Source organism: Heloderma suspectum, chromosome 2 (assembly GCF_057233095.1).
Source record: "Heloderma suspectum isolate Gila_16-S chromosome 2, 16-S_ref, whole genome shotgun sequence".
Lineage (NCBI taxonomy): Eukaryota > Metazoa > Chordata > Lepidosauria > Squamata > Helodermatidae > Heloderma > Heloderma suspectum.
In genome coordinates this window covers 375,333,618-375,351,986 of record NC_139459.1, presented here as the reverse complement: position 1 = coordinate 375,351,986, position 18,369 = coordinate 375,333,618, and the positions used below count along the sequence as shown (strand labels likewise).

Sequence of the window (18,369 nt, the reverse complement as noted above, 5' to 3'; positions counted from 1 at the left end):
GGGTTTCTAAGGGTTAGGACATCAGTTGATCTCCTTTTGGGAAAAGCGTGGCAAATCTCTGAACTTAAGGGGTGGGAGGGGAAGTTCTCCCCCTCTCTCGAGATGCTTCTGGGCGTAGCTGTTGATGTCGAGCCAATCGGGCTGAGCGCCGAAGCTCAGCTCCTGCGATCTCTCGCTTGTGCCTGCGTCTGCGCCTCGCATCTAAAAGATCAGGTTTTCCCTCCCTTTCAATGCCTGGTTCGCTGTCGCTCCCAGGGATGTGAGGGGGGCTCCCCCTCCAGCTGCGCCTCTGAAGTCTGAGAGAAATCCTCCCCCACGAGTTGTCTCTCCTCCTCAGAATCAGAGCTGCCTTGGGACTCTATGGGCTCAGATACAACCCTGACACTGCCTTTCCGTCAGGGAGCCACTAGCTGGAATCATCCACTTTTGCTTATGAAATACCATAGTGCTTCAGTAGTGTAATATTCTGCATACAGAGCTGCTTCATTTCCCACAGATTAGAAGGCTCAACCTGGGAGCATCTTATCTTATCTTAAGAAAGAAAGTGGAAGGCCAGAAAGGTGATATCTTGGCCTTGATGGGGGCTGTCTTGGAGCACGGGTCGAAAATGGAAGGGCAAGACTCAGCTGGCCCAGAAGAGGGAAGAGAGCCTGATGCCATCCGGGATGACAGCAGGGGGGAATTCTGGGAAAGAACCGTCCAGGAGATCCTGGGTGAGGAGGACACCCTCGGCTTGGATGTTCAGCGCCAGGGCTTCAGGCACTTCCGCTACCAAGAGGCCGAGGGGCCCCGGGAAGCTTGCAGCCAACTCCACAAGCTCTGCCTTCAGTGGCTGAAGCCAGAGCAACGTACGAAAAATCAGATCCTGGACCTGGTGGTTCTGGAGCAGTTTCTGACCATTCTGCCCCCGGAGATGGAGAGCTGGGTGAGGGAATGTGGACCAGAGACCAGCTCCCAGGCAGTGGCCCTGGCAGAAGGTTTCCTCTTGAGCCAGGTGGAGGACAAGACACAGGAAAAGCAGCAGGTGAGAGTGTTTTATCCTGGTAGTTCCATGGAGGTTTTATCTATTAATTTAAAACATTTGTTGGCTGCCTTTCAGGGCAGGAGTTCTCCCAAGGCGGCTCACAGCAATAAAAAACATAAAAACAGTTAAAATATTTCAAACGATAAAAACACAAAGACAGTAAAATACCAATAAAAACAACAATAAAACCACCAGCAGCAACAACAGCAGCAGTAGCAGCAGCGACAGCAGTCATATCAAGAGAAGGCCATGGTAAAGTAATATGTTTCAAGGCCGTCCTAAAAGTAATATGTTTTCAAGGCCTTACTAAAAGCCCGCAATGACAGAGCCTGGCAGAACTCCGATGGCAACTTGTTCCGTTTCACAGATAATGTGAAATAAGAAAAAAATATCTATTAGTCGTCCAACTTTTTGGCGTGGGGGTTCAACCCAAGGGGAGGACATCCAACCCCCAAACCTTTTGCCTGCACCACTCCTTCCCTAATCCCACTTCACATTCCTACATTGGATCCTTCCTCACTTCGGCTTCAGGTGCAGGGACAGTTAACAGAAGTAGCAATTGATTTCTCTAAGGCAGGGGTGGGTAACCTCCGGCTGGCCAGCCTAAGGGGGCTCCCGCTCCATTTCAACAGCTTCTTCCCCGGGCCTTGCCCCATCTGACACAGAGGGAAAAACTCTTCTCTCCAATCAGCAGCTAGTTCCTCTGGGAAATGAAGCTGTTGCCGTTACAGTGTACACAGGAATGGACAAGATGTGGTCCTCCAGATGTTTTGGCCTACAACACCCATCAGCCCCGGCCAGTATAGTCAGTCAACAGTGAGGAATGGGAGGAGTTGTCAGCCAAAACATCTGGAGGGCAACAAGTCCCTCATCTCTGCTGTAAAGGCTCCCTTTCTCAGTTCTTGGCAGGGTAAAGCTCTCACTGGCTGCTCTTCTGGAATAAGAACTTTTCCCTGCATGGCAGAGCAAGCAGGGCCATGGGAGGAAGCGGCTTCCTTGTGAGCCTTGCCCTGCTTACTTCTGAGTAGACATGACACTCATACTTGCTTCGGTGTACAAATGCTGCTTGGGTGTGCTGCTGAATGATTCAGTCCTGCTTACTTCTGAGCCTTGCCCTGCTTACTTTTGAGTAGACATGCCGAGGCTGGGCATTTGGGATGATATTTGGAAGTATTGCTGAGTGATTCCATCATGCCCATGTTTACTTCTGAATAGTGCTTCCTTGTATAAATTCATAATAACAGGGTTCTCTTCTCTTTTTCAGCCCCACCCACGTTTGCCTGTGGCCCCGCTCACCCCTGGAATGCGGCCTCTGAGAGCTTCATCGAAATGGAATTTGGCCCTGGGGCTGAAAAAGCTTCAGCACCCCTGCCGTCAGGCAACGAAAGCTCCATCAGGCACCAGGCAGGGATCCCTGTTACGGTCGCTCCTGGAGGACTTTGACCAGGCTGCCACTGTCCTGGGTAAGGATTCCTGGGGCAAATTGGGTGGGCTTTCCTTCCATGGAAGAACTTAAGCAGAGGCTGTAGGGCCATCTGTCAGGGATGGTGCAGTCCTGCATTGTGGACTCCGCAGTGAGCAGGGGGTTGGACTAGATAATCTCCAAGGTCCCTTCCAACTCTAAAAATCTGATTTTCCTTAGAATGTAGCCTCCTTACACCCACATTTTCCTTTGTCTTTCAACCCCAGTTGTCTTCCTCTGCAGGATGGGGTGGAGGAGATGCACTGCAGATGGCATAGCAGTGCTTAAAAAGAGATGCTCACAAATCGTTTGCGAATTCTGACAACCAACCTCCTGATGTGATCTCTTCAGCTGCAGAGCCCAAATGTGTATATGCTTAAAGGCTGGAAGTCCTGTTCCTTTACCACGGCAGAGCTCTAGAAAGGCACTTGCTCTGCAGGCTGGGGTGGGAGCGATGCTGTCTCCCTGCCTTAGCTATATTCTGTGGATCTGTAATACATCCAGAGAAGCAGTTTGGAATTTGGCCCTAAGAGCCAACATGCAAAGATTCTTTCTTGTTTCTTCACACAAGGAACTGAATGAAAAAAACCCATTTAATTTTTTTATAAATCTTTTGTGCTACAATATCTGCTTCTGTATTCCTCACAGGCAATGAAATGCCGCCAACCATGCCTCCTCCTGTTTGTGCTGGAGTGGAAACAGCTGCTGTGTTGCCCAATCAGGTAGGGGAGGGATCTGTGGGGAGACAAGCAATGGGGCGGCCCGGAGGTCTAGGCCTGAGCCCTAAAGGATCTCGCTCTCTCCCTTTGCTTTAATGAAGGCAGCCACTGGAAATGGTGGGAAGGCCACACACGAAGGTTAGAATCCCTCAAGGGAAACCCCTCAAGCACCTCATCTTAACTATAGTTTCAGATTGTGACGATAAGAATAGCCCTGCTGGATCTGACCAAAAGCCCATTTTGAACAGCATCCTTTTTCCCACAGCGGCCAGCAAGGTGCTACTGGGATGTCCACAAGCCAGACATGACGGCAATCGCACCCTCTCCCCTTCTTATTCTGTTCTGTTCGCGTTCACGTCCAATATGCCTTGATAGTCTTATAATCCTCCATGAATTTTGCTAGGTTGCAATCCTATGCATGTTAAGACAGAAAAGAGGCCCTACACCTCCCAGTATTCCCCAGCCAGCTACGCTGGGAGTTGTAGGACTTCTTTTCTGTCTACAGATGCATAGGATTGCAACCTGGTTCCACCAAATTGGTGGCCATCACAACGTCTTGCGGAACCAAATTCCTTCGCTGAACTATGCGCTGTTTAAAAACATCCTTCCTTTTGTCTCAGTTGAATTTCCCACCATTTAGCTTCGATGGATGACCTCTTCAGGTTCTGGTATTATGAGAGAGGGTGAAAGCCTCCTCCGTATCATGCATAGTTTTATATTCCTGTATCATGTCCCCTCTTACTCCCCTTTTCCCATAAGCTAAGAAGACCACATTTTCTCCTCCCTTCAGTGTCCGGTGACCTTTGGGGAGGTGGCTGTGTATTTCACCAGTGAGGAGCGGGCATTGCTGGATCCAGGCCAAAGAGCGCTGCATGTGGATGTGATGGAGGAGAACTCTGGCAATCTGGCTTCTCTGGGTAAGGCTTCCTAGTGGTCTGTGTCTTGATAGGTGCATATTAATGGCTTAATTTCTTAATTTTATATCCTGTCTTTCTTCCAAAAGTGGCACTCAAGTAGGCCAACATTAAAATCAAGATTAAAACAAAATCTTAATAAAAAGGGAGAGATCAGTCCAGTGAGAAAAATGTCCACTTGTTTCATAAAATGAATTCAGATGCAATTCTGTGTAAGTTTAGACAGAAAAAAGTCCTGCCGCCCCCAGCATCTCTCCAGATAGCAGTGTAGGGTACAGGTCAAATCCGGCAACTAGAATGGATGCAATGCAAGTCAAATCTAAAATCAAAGTTGTCATTAATATTTTTCATGTAAGTATTCTGAGGAAGGAGATAGATGCACACTGCTCCTTAGGCGTGCTAATAGAAATAATATGTTAACCGTTTTCAGGGCCTTCATTTGGCTCCTTAAAATATAGATAACATAATGGAAATATATGGTGTTGAGTCATCATATCTTAAATGTTTCCATGTATTCTGGCATAAAGCATTTCCAAGTCAAGCTTTACATGTTTTAACATAATGTTTAAACCATATTAAGACTGATTTTTTTTGTGATCCACTATTTCTGTTGGAGTACTTTTGGCTGTTGTTATATTTAAGCTTCGGCTACTGGGCGGTATAGAAATAAATAAATAAATAAAAAATTATGTAGCATGTTCAGATATTCATGCAGCATGTAAAATCATTGTGACATACTCCTTTTTTTTAGTTTTCTTTACATATGTTGTAATCCTGTACATGGTTCCTAAGTTGAAAACAACACTGAGTTCAATGGGACTTACTCCCAGGTAAATACGTAAAGGATCGGAGCCTAAATCTAAGGCCAGCGTGCCAATTCAGAACTCCATTGATTTAGGACAGTGAGAAATCTTTTAAAATGTCAACATCCGCATTTGGTTTTAATTTTTTGAACCGCCCAGAGAGCTTTGGCTATTGGGTGGTATAGAAATGTAATACATTAATACATTAAATTAAATTGAATTGAATTGAATTAAATATGGAGCGCTTACTGGGCGTCATAGCTTTCTCTGTGGGATGGTGCCCCTTTTTTGCCTTTCGGGGGGGGAATGAAATGCCCTTGCACAGCCCTCCCCAACCTGGTACCTTCCAGTTATCATTTAAACCAGGGGTAGGCAATTTCCACGGGTCCAGGAACCAATAGGGAGAGGCTGTTCTCCCTCTTGCGGTGTTGTCAAGAGGCAACAGTTATTTTTAGGATTCAGAAACAATGAACACCCCAATGGGTGAAGGCTAAAGATTTTATTAAGCAGGAAGAAACTAACAGAGCCAGGGACCAAAGAGCACCAGGCAATGATCTCAGCAAGAAACTACAGAGCAAGGTTATAAGGCATACGTCCCTACAGTTGCCGGGAACCCCCTCAGAATGGAAAGGCCTGATCCGCAGCACCTTTCCTGGGTCGGCCTGCATTGAGATCCCACCCTATTACTGTTATGCTCATATTAATCCCACCTATGTTCTGGCCATACTCCAATGACGTCAGTGATTGAGGTCAAACTATCCTAGGCAATCGTACTAGTTGGTAGACGTTGCAGTCCAACCAAGGACTATCAGAGGGTAAATAGAAGCCCATCAAGTCATGCCATCAGAGGAAGATAGCTGGCACTGATAAATAACAATAATAATAAAAAGAAGCATAGCTGGCTACTTAAAGCAACAGGCCCACCCAGAAGTCTAGGCACAGAAAGGAGAAATTGTTGTTCACCACAAACCCCTTGAAATGACAGTCGTCTTCCCCATTTCCACCACACTCCTTAATACTCGAACTGGGATTACCCCACCAAATGGAATGGTGGGAAATTCAGGAGAGACAGAAGGAAGTGCTTCTTGACAGAATGCATAGCTAAACTGTGGAATTTTCTACTGCAAGGTGTGGTGAGCTTCCAGTCCAAGGGGACTGGAAACAAAGCCCTGTGAGGAGAGACCGAAGGAACTGGGCATGTTTAGCCTTGAGAAGAGAAGACTGAGGGGGGATAGGATAGCGCTCTTCGAGTACTTGAAAGGTTGTCACAGAAAGGAAGGCCAGGATCTCTTCTCCATCATCCCAGAGTGCAGGACATGGAATCACGGGCTCAAGTGACAGGAAGCCAGATTCCGGCTGAACATCAGGAAAAACATCCTGACTGTTAGAGCAATACGACAATGGAACCGATGACCTAGGGAGGTGGTGGGCTCTCCCACATTGGAGGCATTCAAGATGAGGCTGGACAGCCATCTGTCGGGGATGCTCTGACTTGGACTCCTGCATTGAGCAGGGGGTTGGACTCGATGGCCTTGTAGGCCCCTTCCAACCCTACGATTCTATGATGGCCAACAATTTGGCTGGCTTTAAAGGGGGATTAAACAAATACATGGCAAATAGAGCTGTCAACGGCTGCTAGTCATGATGGCTATAGACTTCCTCCAGGATCAGAGGCAATATGCGTCTGTGTACCAGTGGTTGGGGAACACGAGCACAGGGCTGCTGTTGCGCTCAGGTCCTACTTGTCGGCTTCCCATTGGGGCATCTGGTTGGCCACTCTGTGAACACAATTCCAGACTAAATAGGCCTTTGGTCTTATTGGTCCTGGCTCTTCTTATGTTCTTATGTTTTCAGCCCTGATGGCAGCTGCCATGGAGCATGAATCGAAAATGGAAGAGCAAGACTCAGGCGGCCCAGAAGCAGAAAGAAACCCCCATGCCTTCCCGGCTGAGAACCAGGGGGAATTTTGCGAAAGAACCTTGCCGGAGGTCCTAGGTGAGGATACTCAAGAATCCCAAAATTCTTATAACCACCAGCAATTAAGGAAACAATTGAGGAAGAGGAGCATCTCAATGGAACCAGTCTCTCAGAAGAGCCGAAGGAGAGTCCCTGAGTCCCATCTCTCCCCCTGCTGTAGCCTGATGGAATCGCTGCTGCTAGGTGATAGTTAACTGGTAGTGTTAGTTCTTTGACTGCATATCCTGTTTCTTTCTTGGCCTCTTACCAGTTGTCCCTCTCCTTTCCAGGTGGTGATGCCCTCCAGGACAAGGAGGATGGAGGAGAACCACACAGGGTGTTGCTGGAAAGAGCCAGGTGTAAAGACGTTGAAGAGCAGAGCACAAGAACTGAGGCAAGAGGGAAGAGGAGGGACGAAGTTTCTGCTTCTCAGGGTGGTGACATCTGTGAAATCCCAGTCCAAGAAATACTACACAAAGGAGAAGGAAGGACTCAGTGCCTTGTATGTGGGAAAACGTTGCGTTGTCAATCAAGCCATAATCTTAATATGAGAACTCACATGGGAGACAAACCACTTAAATGTTTGGCATGTGAAAAAACTTTCCCTCAGAAGATGCATCTCCCTTCTCATCAAGTAACTTATACACAGGAGAAACCATTTAAATGCTTGGAGTGCGGAAAGAGCTTCAGATGGAACTCACGCCTTATGAGACACCAGAGATTGCACACAGGGGAGAAACCATTTAAATGCCCGGAGTGTGGAAAGAGCTTCAGTCAGCGTGGGCAACTCATTTCACATCATAGAATCCACACAGGGGAGAAACCATTTAAATGCCTGGAGTGTGGAAAGAGGTTCATTCAGGGCTCACAACTTACGACACACCAGAGAACTCACACAAGGGAGAAACCATTCAAATGTTTGGAGTGTGGAGAGAGCTTCAGTCAAGGCTCACAACTAAGAACACACCAAGTAATTCACACAGGGGAGAAACCATTTAAGTGTCTGGAGTGTGGAAAGAGGTTCAATTGGCGCTCACACCTTATGGCACATCATAGAATCCACACAGGGGAGAAACCATTTAAATGTCTGGAGTGTGGAAAGAGGTTCGTTCAGAGCTCACAACTTACGACACACCAGAGAACTCACACAGGGGAGAAACCATTCAAATGTTTGGAGTGTGGAGAGAGCTTCAGTCAAGGCTCACAACTAAGAACACACCAAGTAATTCACACAGGGGAGAAACCATTTAAATGTCTAGAGTGTGGAAAGAACTTCAGTTGGCGCTCACAGCTTATGGTACACCAAAGAATTCACACAGGCAAGAAACCGTTTAAATGCTTGGAGTGTGGAAAGAGGTATTTTGGGAGAAACTCCCTTATTTCACATCAAAAATTTCACACAGGGGAAAAATGATTTCAATATTTAAAGTGTCAAAAGAGCTTCTGGTTCGCTAACTTACTTTACATGAAAGAATTCACACAGGTGAAACCATATAAAAGCATGGCGTATGGAAAGTTTCAGTAGAACAGGGACCTTAATAGATGCCAAAGAATTCACTGAGTTAATTTAAAAAGGATGTGGATCGCATTTGGTCTCGCCCGCTCTGCCTTTGGGCACGTCCATTTTGCCTTGGAATGTGGCCCCAGTTGGACTGAAAAAGGTTCCCCACTCCTGACCTAATGAGCAATCTGTAGCTAAGAGGTTCTCTTGGATCCATCGCTCACTAGAGGCACAGGTATTTTCCGTGATGCAGAGTGCCTTTCATCAGCTTCACCTGATACTCCTCTCTGGATGGGGATAGCCTGGCTTCGGCGGTCCCTGCTCTGGCTGGATTCCTGCTGTGCGTTGTATGTGGGGCTGCCTGTGAAGATGGTGTGGGAGCTGCCGCTTGAGTTTCCGAACTGGCAGCGAGAGTTTTAACTGGGACCAGACCTTGTGAACGTATTGTGCTGGTCCTTTCTTGCCTTCACTCATTTCCGATTCATTTCTGAGCCCGATTCAAAGTGCTGGTTTTTACCTGTGACGCACTGCACGGCTTGGACCCTCAGTACCTTAAGAACTATGTTAGGAACATAGGAAGCTGCCTTATACTGTCAGATCATTGGTTCATCTAAGAACATAAGAGGAGCCCTGCTGGATCAGACCAAGGGTCCTTCTGGTCCAGCGTTCTGTTCACACAGTGCCCAGCCAGCTGTCGACCAGGAACCTGCAAGCAGGGCATGAGTGCAACAGCACCCTCCCGCCCGTGTTCCCCCGCCACTGGTGTACATAGGCTCACTGTCTCTGGCTCTGGAAGTAGTGCATAGCCATATCTAACCCAGTAGTGTTGACACTGACTGGCAGCAGATGTACTCCCCCACCTCATATTAGCAGCCTCTGGGACCAGAAGAGGATGCAGCCAAAGTCCCACACACACCTTGACGCGCCTCAGCACCTCCTGCGAGACAGCCCTCCTCAGAGAAATGCTTCAGCTCCACAAAGTTATCTCCTGGATAGGTATGAAGAGGTGGGAGTTAAAATTTGCATACAGTAACCAATCATGTCACGTATCTTGTTGAAGTGCAACATCAAGAAATTAAAAGAAAGGTACTGGGCGGGGTTTCTCCCAGCAGGGAGCGACCTCTGCTAGCAGAAACCTGTATAGGTAACGTATGTACTATGATTCGTCTCGTTCCCTCTTCCTTTTTAAAACATGGTTAACAAGTACGAGAGAACCACCTTCATTCTATAATTGTCTTCAATATATTTGCTTTTTGTTACTAAATGTTTTAAAATATAACCTAAGTATATAAGCAGGTATTTATAAAGGCACTGCATAGTCTCAGGGTCAACCAATCAAATAATCAATTTTCCCACACTTGACAGGGTTGTAGGGACCTGATCTACCGGGAACACCGTTATTCAAGTTTTTAAAAGCCCAAATAACATTTTTTAACCAAAGTATTTCCCCTACACTGGTGCTGAAAAGATGTATGCACCTATCTGTGCCTTGAGATCATCAACCAAGGCCTTTCTCCATTTGCCCCCTCCATCTGAGGCCCTGTCATTGGTGACACCCCCCCACCCCACCTGCCCAATTGTAGAGCAGTATGCCTAGAAAAGGCCTGCCAGGCACTTACTGTAACTTCTTTTCAGCACCACGTTTATATTTTGTACGATTGAGATGCATTATTTAAGTTTGATATTAATGTTACTTTAGTCTCTATTGTGACAATGTTTGATCTTTGTTTTAATCCTATGGGATGGTTGTAGCTCTCCATATGTGTTTTCTCTCTCTCTATGTGGGGTTTGTATTGCATTACGGTATTGCATATTGTTTGTGTTATGTTATTTATTTATTAATTAAAATATACATAATTCCTAAAAACCTCCAGTATGAAAAAGATCACAATTATTCACAACAAAGAAGAAAAAATGAAAGGTTGAGTAGCATCCTGAAAGTTGTTATTCCAATATGCTACAAACAGAATCCAGCTTCATATAACTCCCTCAGTATTACTCCCCCTTGGATTTCTCAAATAATATGTAATCTGACTTCTGGTAAGGAGCCATGTCATCCTGGCAGTGACTTGTGGGGCTCCACAGGTCACTTCTTTCAAACAGCTGTGAAAAGGTTGAGAAACCTTTTTTTTCCCCCTGGAAAATGTAGGGGAAGCCTGCAGTACCATCCAGATGAAATCTTAGAAGAACAGCTGCCTTTGCGGAGAGTGCAAAGGGGCTCAAAACTAAGGTCAGTTGCCGGAGGTAAACACCTACTGAAACGCTGTTTTGAAACTCTTAATTAATTAAGAGAATGTAAGGACCAGCGAGCTCCAATCTTAGATAGTATTTGGAAATTTAAGCTACCAGCAAGCACCACTTGCACAGCAAAAAGCGAAAGTATGGCAGTTGTATAAATCTAACCTGAATTAAAATCAAGGAGTTGCTGACCTTTACAAAGTGAATTTAGCTCAAGAGGTCCTTTCAAAGGCAGAAAAAAGGAAGAGTACTGAGACTGTTTGCATTTTTGAATAAGTATTACAGCCTAATTAACTTTCTATTTCTTTAAATCATTGCTTGAAGGTTTTAATGTTTGAATTTATATGGCTGAAAGCTATGTTTTTGTCCAGTTGCTTTTTTCTTCTGCATGACCTTGAGAAAGCGACGAAGTCAAAATAAATAAATCTTTGGCAGAAAGCCTGGAATAGGCTGGAATAATATCAACTTGTGGGCTGACTGCCTGAAATTTATTAAAGAAGGAGTACTGCTGACACCTGTTGGATGCTAAAAAATCAGCAGCTTATGTTCTTTTTCTTTTTTGTCTCTTTTTTCCTTTTGATACTGAGAGAGATCTGTTTTGGCATTGGAGGATCAATTACTTACTGGATAACCAGATAGATTAATTTATAAAGGAAGTAATGAAGAAGATAATTGAATGAGTGCTATGAATTTGGATAAACCAGCAAAGGATATCAGAATAACTCGTAGTAGAGCGAATATCTGGGAGATGCCTACAGAACAATGAAGTACAAATACTAAATCCAGGAAAGGCTCTTTAAAAGAGACTGACGGGAGCCACGAAATTATCGGTGAAAGCAACATCTATAAGTAAGGAAGAGGTACCTGAGCAGAAGCAAGATATACAAAAGATGGCCTTGGACGAACAAACACAGAATATTATAGTTGCTATAAGCAAAAAGATGGAGGCTTTTGAACTACGCATAGAACAAAGGATGGGCACTTTTGAACAACGTATAGAACAAAGGATGGGCACCTTTGAACAATCTATAGAAAAATGGATGGAGAGCCAAGTATTGGAAGTAAAGGGGGAGATTAGAGACACGAAGGAAGAATTGAGACAAGAATTTAAGAAATTAGATGATGCATTAAATCAAAGAACAGAAGAGTTTAAAATGCTGACAAACAGAGTGGAAGTACTAGAAAATAATGCAGAAATTGTAACTACAGAGTTAGAACATGAGCAGGATGCCTTAGCTTGGTTTGAGCTTAAAGATAAGGAACGTTCGTTACGTTTTAGAGGGGTCGCAGAAAGTTATGGCAGCACAGAACCTGACCTCAGAACAGAATTGGTAAAGATTATAGCAGCCTTTTTGAGTAAAGGAGAGAAAATCATGGAAATGGAAATAGATCGAGCTTATAGACTGAATTCGACATATGCAAAAACAAAAGGTCTACCCAGAGATATTATTGTCCATTTTGTAAAGAAAAGTGCAAGGGATTCAGTTCTCCAGAAGCACTATAAAACTAAACTGAAGATGGTGAGCAAAGAGATTAACGTCATGAAAGAAATTCCTGGAAGATTTCTGAGGAAAAGGAGGGATTATGCATTTTTAACAACAATCCTGAAACAGAAAAAGATCATGTTTAGATGGGAATTCCCAGAAGGTGTGGTCTTCTCTTACAGAGAATAGAGATTTAAGTTGAACTCAGTTCAAAAAGCAAGAGAGTTCCTTCGAACTTATGGAAAAGATTGGACAGACCTACAACCTGATGTACAAGAAGAGGACAGCACTCAGGTGGAAATTAAGAAAGTACCTTAATCTTATATTTTCTAAAAAAATGGATTATAAATGTTTAACTTGGAACATTTGAGGAGCATTCGCCCCATTAAAGAGAAAGAAAATATTTTACTATTTACAAAAATTGAAACAAGATATAAGATGCTTACAAGAGAAGAAAGAAGATACCAAATATTTAATTAAGAAAAAAGTAGGTGAAGTGTTTATAACTGCAAACCGAAAAAAGAAAAACGGAGTAGTTCTATATATTAAGCCACATTTGGGACCGGAATTGGTACTGTCAGATGAACAAGGTCGTTCTGTGGGAGTTAAAATTACACTGAATGGTGTATCAACATTGATTTTAGGGGTTTATGCACCTAATGACGACAAAGCGGAATTTTATGAGGATCTCTTATCCAAAGTCGTGGATCTAACTTTTGACAGTTGGTGTTTAATGGGAGATTGGAATGGGGTGATTGCACCTCAAATTGATAGAATATCAGAGAAAAAAATAAAGAATAATCAAGGGAAATTACCTAAAAGTTTTTTTGAACTGATGGATAATTTGGTTTTAGTATGGAGAGATAAAAATGGAAACTCAAAAGAATATACATATTTTTCAGAAAGACATAAACTTTTTCAAGGATTGATATGATTTTGACAACTAAAGAGCTTGCTACAAATATTGGCAAAATACAAGTTCTACCAAGATCATTTTCGGGCCATAACCCAATATCTATGTCATATGTGAAAAGAAGCACTACTTTTAGATGGAGATTGAATTAAATTATATTTCAAAATAAAAGTATTGTGGATGACACTAAAAAGAAATTGAGAGAATTTTTTGAATTGAATCTGGACAAGGGAACAAATATCTGAACAGTATGGGATGCAAGTAAGGCCTATATGAGAGGTTATTTTATACAACAAAACACGCAACTGAAAAAGAGAGACGAGAAGGTACAAAATACTCTAAAACAGATAAAGAACAAAGAAGAATTCGTAAAGAAAAAAAACAGGAAAGGCAAGTGTCCTCCGACAGATTAAATTACTCCATCAACAATTGTCGATGTTAACAGTTCAGGATATGCAAAAAAAATTAAACTTTGTAAAACAAAGCAATTTTGAATTTGCTAATAAACCAGGAAGATGGTTGGCCTATATAGAAAGGAAAAAGAAAACAATTGTGAAAATAAGTGAAAGTGGATTAGAATTAACCGATAATATGGCAATTCAGAAAGTATTTCATCAATATTATTCAAATTTGTATAAAGGACATGATATCTCCCCAGAATTAATGGATAAATATATTCATAAATAAAGTTTACCAAAAATTACTAAGTAACAAAAACAAATGATGAATGGCCCAATAACAGTAAATGAAATGGTGGAAGCAATAAAAAAATTAAACTGGGAAAATCTCTGGGACCAGATGGAATATCAGGATTATATTATAAGAAGTATGAAGAAGAAATTTTACAACCGTTGAAAAATATGATGAAGAATATTTTAGAAAAGGGGGAGATACCGGAAAGATGGAAAACAGCATATATAACATTAATACCTAAAGAAGGACAGGATTTAACCTCAACTAAAAAATACAGACCAATCTCATTATTAAACAATGACTACAAGATATTTGCAACAATTTTGGCAGAAAGGCTCAAGAAAATATTGCAGGAGTTTGTATATGAGGACCAGAGTGGTTTCTTACCAAGGAGACAGATGAGAGATAATATAAGAATGGTCTTGAATGTGATGGAATATTTGGAAAAACACCCAGAAAAACAAGCAGCTTTGATCTTTTTAGATGCAGAGAAAGCATTTGATAATTTCACCTGCAAGACGTGGCTACTGATTTAGGTTTGGCTGAGTTTATGGATAAACATTTGCATGAGCTATTTGCTTTACCATCTAATTTTTTACTTGATATTGAGCATGCATATCGTGTTCCTGGTTCAATACGTGGCACTAAAGGGACTTTTGGGACTGTTGTTGTTCAATTTTCACGAGTCTCCACAAAAAATTACCTTATGCCTTATATTACCTTATAAAAAATTACCTTTTCTTTTTCTTAGAATACTGCAATGTTGGAAACTGAAGATTCTGATTATATTGTTGGCAGTGTTTATTTCATTTATAAAAATAAAATAAAAATAGATTAAAAATATAATCTCAACTGGAAATTTTTAATTAAGACTTTAGAAGAACTGGACTTTGGGGAAAACTTTATAAAATGGGTGAAATCGGTATATACTGATCAAAAGGCTCAAATAATTATAAATGGGGACTTGACTAAACCTTGTGAGATACAAAGAGGAACAAGACAAGGCTGCCCATTATCACCGCTATTGTTTATATTGGTTTTAGAATTATTGAACAGAGATATAAGACAAGATGATCGAAATACAGGGATAAAGATTAAAAGGGAGAAATATAAGCTGAGGGCTTTTGCAGATGACTTGGTGTTTATGTTGGAAGAACCTTTAAAGGGAATTGAAATTTTAATGAAAAAATTAAAAGAATTTGGAGCAGTGGCAGGGTTCAAAGTTAATAAACAGAAAACAAAAATTTTAACAAAGATTATGAATGTTCAAGAAAAAAAAAGTTGATGGATAAGACTGGCTTCCAAATTGAAAAGAAAGTAAAATATTTGGGAGTCTTTTTGACAGATATGAATTGTTATTTTTCAAAATAACTACGTTAAAAATGTGGAATGAAATTAAACAAGACCTATTAAAATGGGAAAAATTACAGCTATCACTTTTGGGAAGAATTGCAACAATTAAAATCTACTACCTAGAATGTTATTTTTGTTTCAAATGATACCCATTATTACATCTGATTTACCTTTTAAAGAGAGATATAACGAAGTTTATATGGCAAGCAAAAAAACCAAGAGTTCAAATAAAAATTTTACAAGATGCAAAGGAAAGAGGTGGTTTGGGATTACCAGATTTTAAAACCTGTTTTTCTGCCTGCTGCTTGATGTGGATGAAGGAATGGGTGACAATGAAAAATAGAAGACTTTTAGAACTAGAAGGACATGAATTGAGATATGGGTGGCATGGTTATTTGTGGTATGCTAAAACAAAAGTGAATGTAGATTTTAATAATCATTATATAAGAAGGGCTGTATTAAGAATTTGGAATAAATATAAATTAAAGTTCTATCAAAAAACACCACGTTGGATATCTTCACAAGAAGCAATGCATAGAAGAGAATTTGATAGCACACTTAAATGGATAAGATATAATGATTTACTGGAACTGTCACAAGGGGAATATAAGTTAAAATCAAGAGAAAGCTTATTGGAAGAAGGTCATGTCTGCCAGTGGTTTTCATATTTGCAAATTAAAGAAAGCTTTAAAATAGATGAGAAAAATGGTGGATTTGAACAAACAATCTGAGTTTGAAACAGCACTGTGTACAAATGATGAACATGTTATTGCTAAAATGTATAAATTACTGTTAAGATATGAGACAGAGGATGAACAAGTAAAGATGGTATGATAAAATGGGCACAAAATGTTGGTCATATCAATGGAAGAGTGGGAAAGTATGTGGGGAAAAGATCTAAAATTTATGTACAAGTCTTAAAGAGAATTTTTATAAGATGATATATAGATGGTATACAGTCAGGGCCAGAAATATTGGAACAAGGATAACTGTTTTGGCAGTTGGCTTCTGTACACCACCACATTGAACTTGAAAGGAAACACACCCAGATGGGAGCGAAGTATATTTCAGCTGTAATTCAAGGGGTGTGACAAAAGTGGGGCACTAACCATTCAGGAAGGACAGCCAGTGGCATACACACACACCCATCGTTGGTGGCTCATAAGTAATGGAACAAACCAACATCATTTCAAACTTAAAGGTCGCCTTTAATACCTGGATGAAAATCCTTTGCGGTCAATGACTGCCTGAAGTCTGGAACCCATGGACATGACCAAATGCTAAGTGTCCTCCCTCGAGATGCTTTGCCAGACCTTTACTGCAGCTGCCTTCAGCTGCTGCTTGTTTGTGTGTCTTTCTGCCCTCAGTCACCTCACTTCAGTAAGTGAGAAGCATGCTCTGATGGGTTGAGAGCAGGTGAGGGACTTGGCCATTGAAGAACATCCCACTTCTTTGCCTGGAGAAACTCTGGGGTAGCTTTTGCTGTATGTTTTGGGTCTTATCCATCTGCAATATGAAGCAGCGTCCTATCAGTTTGGCAGCATTCGGCTGAATCTGAGCAGAAAGTATAGCCCTAGACACTTCAGAATTCATCCTGCTGCTTTTATCAGCAGTCGAGTCATCAATAAGCACCAGTGACCCGGTTCCATTGGTAGCCATACACGCCCATGCCATAACCCTGCCTCCACCATGTTTGACAGATGATGTGGTATGCTTTGGATCATGAGCTGTTCCTTTCCTTCTCCATACTTTTCCCATCATTTGGGTACAAGTTAATCTTGGTTTCATCAGTCCAAATAATCTTATTCCAGAACTGGGCAGGCTTTCTTAGGTTTTTGCTGGCAAAGACTAATCTGGCCTGTCTATTCTTGAGCATTACCCGTGGTTTGCACCTTGTTGTGAAGCCTCTGTATTTACATTCATAAAGCCATCTCTTGACTGTAGATGTTGACAATGACATGCCTACCTCCGCAAGAACATTCTTGACTTGGCTAGATGTTGTGAAAGGGTTCCTCTTCACCATGAGCAGAATTCTGCGGTCATCCACTTCAGTTGTCTTCCGTGGTCTTCCAAGCTGTTGCTGAGCTTGCCAGTTAATTCCTTCCTTTTCAGGATGTTCCAAACTGTTGTGTTGGCCACTCCCAATGTTTTTGCCATCTCTCTGATGGGTTTATTTTGTTTCCTCAGCCTAATGACGACCTCCTTCACTCGCATGGACACCTCTTTGGTCCTCATGTTGGGAGTTCCAGTGAACAGCTACCAAATGCAAATGTAACACTCAGAACCACCTCCAGGCCTTTTATCTGCTTGACTGGTCATGGGGTACCCAGGAAACAGGCCACACCTGGCCATGCAGCTGCTTGTTGGCCTTTTGTTCCATTACTTATGAGCCACCAACGATGGGTGTGTGTGTGTATGCCACTGGCTGTCCTTCCTGAATGGTTAGTGCCCCACTTTTGTCAAACCCCTTGAATTACAGCTGAAAGTCCTGACTTCACTCCCATCTGGGTGTGTTTCCTTTCAAGTTCAATGTGGTGGCGTACAGAGGCCAACTGCCAAAACAGTTATCCCTGTTCCAATAGTTCTGGCCCCGCCTGTATGTCACCGTTTAAACTGTCTAAAATGTATAAGGGTGTTTCTGGAAAATGTGAAGATCAAGATGGGACGTTTTATCATTTATGGTGGACTTGTAAAAAAGCTAAAATATTTTGGAAATGAATACAGTCTTTAGCTCAAAGAATATTAAAGACTACTATAGAATTAAAGCCAGAAACTTTTTTATTGGGACTAACAGATAAACATGTAAAAGAAGGGGGGAACCCTCTTTCTCTACATGACAACGGCTGCAAGGTTATTGTATGCACAAAAGTGGAAGAATGAAACAGTACCAACTGTGAGCAAGTGGATCATGAAAATGATGGAACTGGCAGTGATGGCAGAACTTACTATTATAATTGAAGAAGGATCAACAACTAAATTTATGTCAGATTGGAAACCTTTTATAGAATTTGTACAAGAAATAGAGAAAAATGATATCTATGTATGTGGATTTTGAACTTTGAGATTGTTAATTCTCTTTTGTTTTGTTGTTAAAAATTAGGAGAGAAATGAGATAATGTCTGTGAACTCAGTGTATGATATACAACTAAGATAAGAAGTAGAGAATAATAAGCATTTGTTGTGTAAGGGGAGCCAAAGGTAGATACCTTACAATTTTAAGAGATATTTTCGTGTGTGTGTATTGTGTATGTTGTTGTGTGTGTTTTTTCCTTTAAAAAAAATAAAAATAACGTATTTTTTTATATAATA

General features: G+C 41.9%; 1 protein-coding gene across 1 annotated transcript in view; it reads left to right on the top strand.

The window, feature by feature from the left end:
- Positions 1–18,369, top strand: part of LOC146356222 (uncharacterized) — a 42,486-nt gene that overhangs the window by 4,419 nt on the left and 19,698 nt on the right. The window contains exons 2-7 of the mRNA XM_084830042.1: positions 497–1,024; positions 2,289–2,487; positions 3,135–3,208; positions 3,996–4,122; positions 6,777–7,082; positions 7,169–8,287. Coding sequence (XP_084686168.1) covers positions 497–1,024; positions 2,289–2,487; positions 3,135–3,208; positions 3,996–4,122; positions 6,777–7,082; positions 7,169–8,287 — 2,353 coding nt within the window. The remainder of the gene's footprint in view (positions 1–496; positions 1,025–2,288; positions 2,488–3,134; positions 3,209–3,995; positions 4,123–6,776; positions 7,083–7,168; positions 8,288–18,369) is intronic.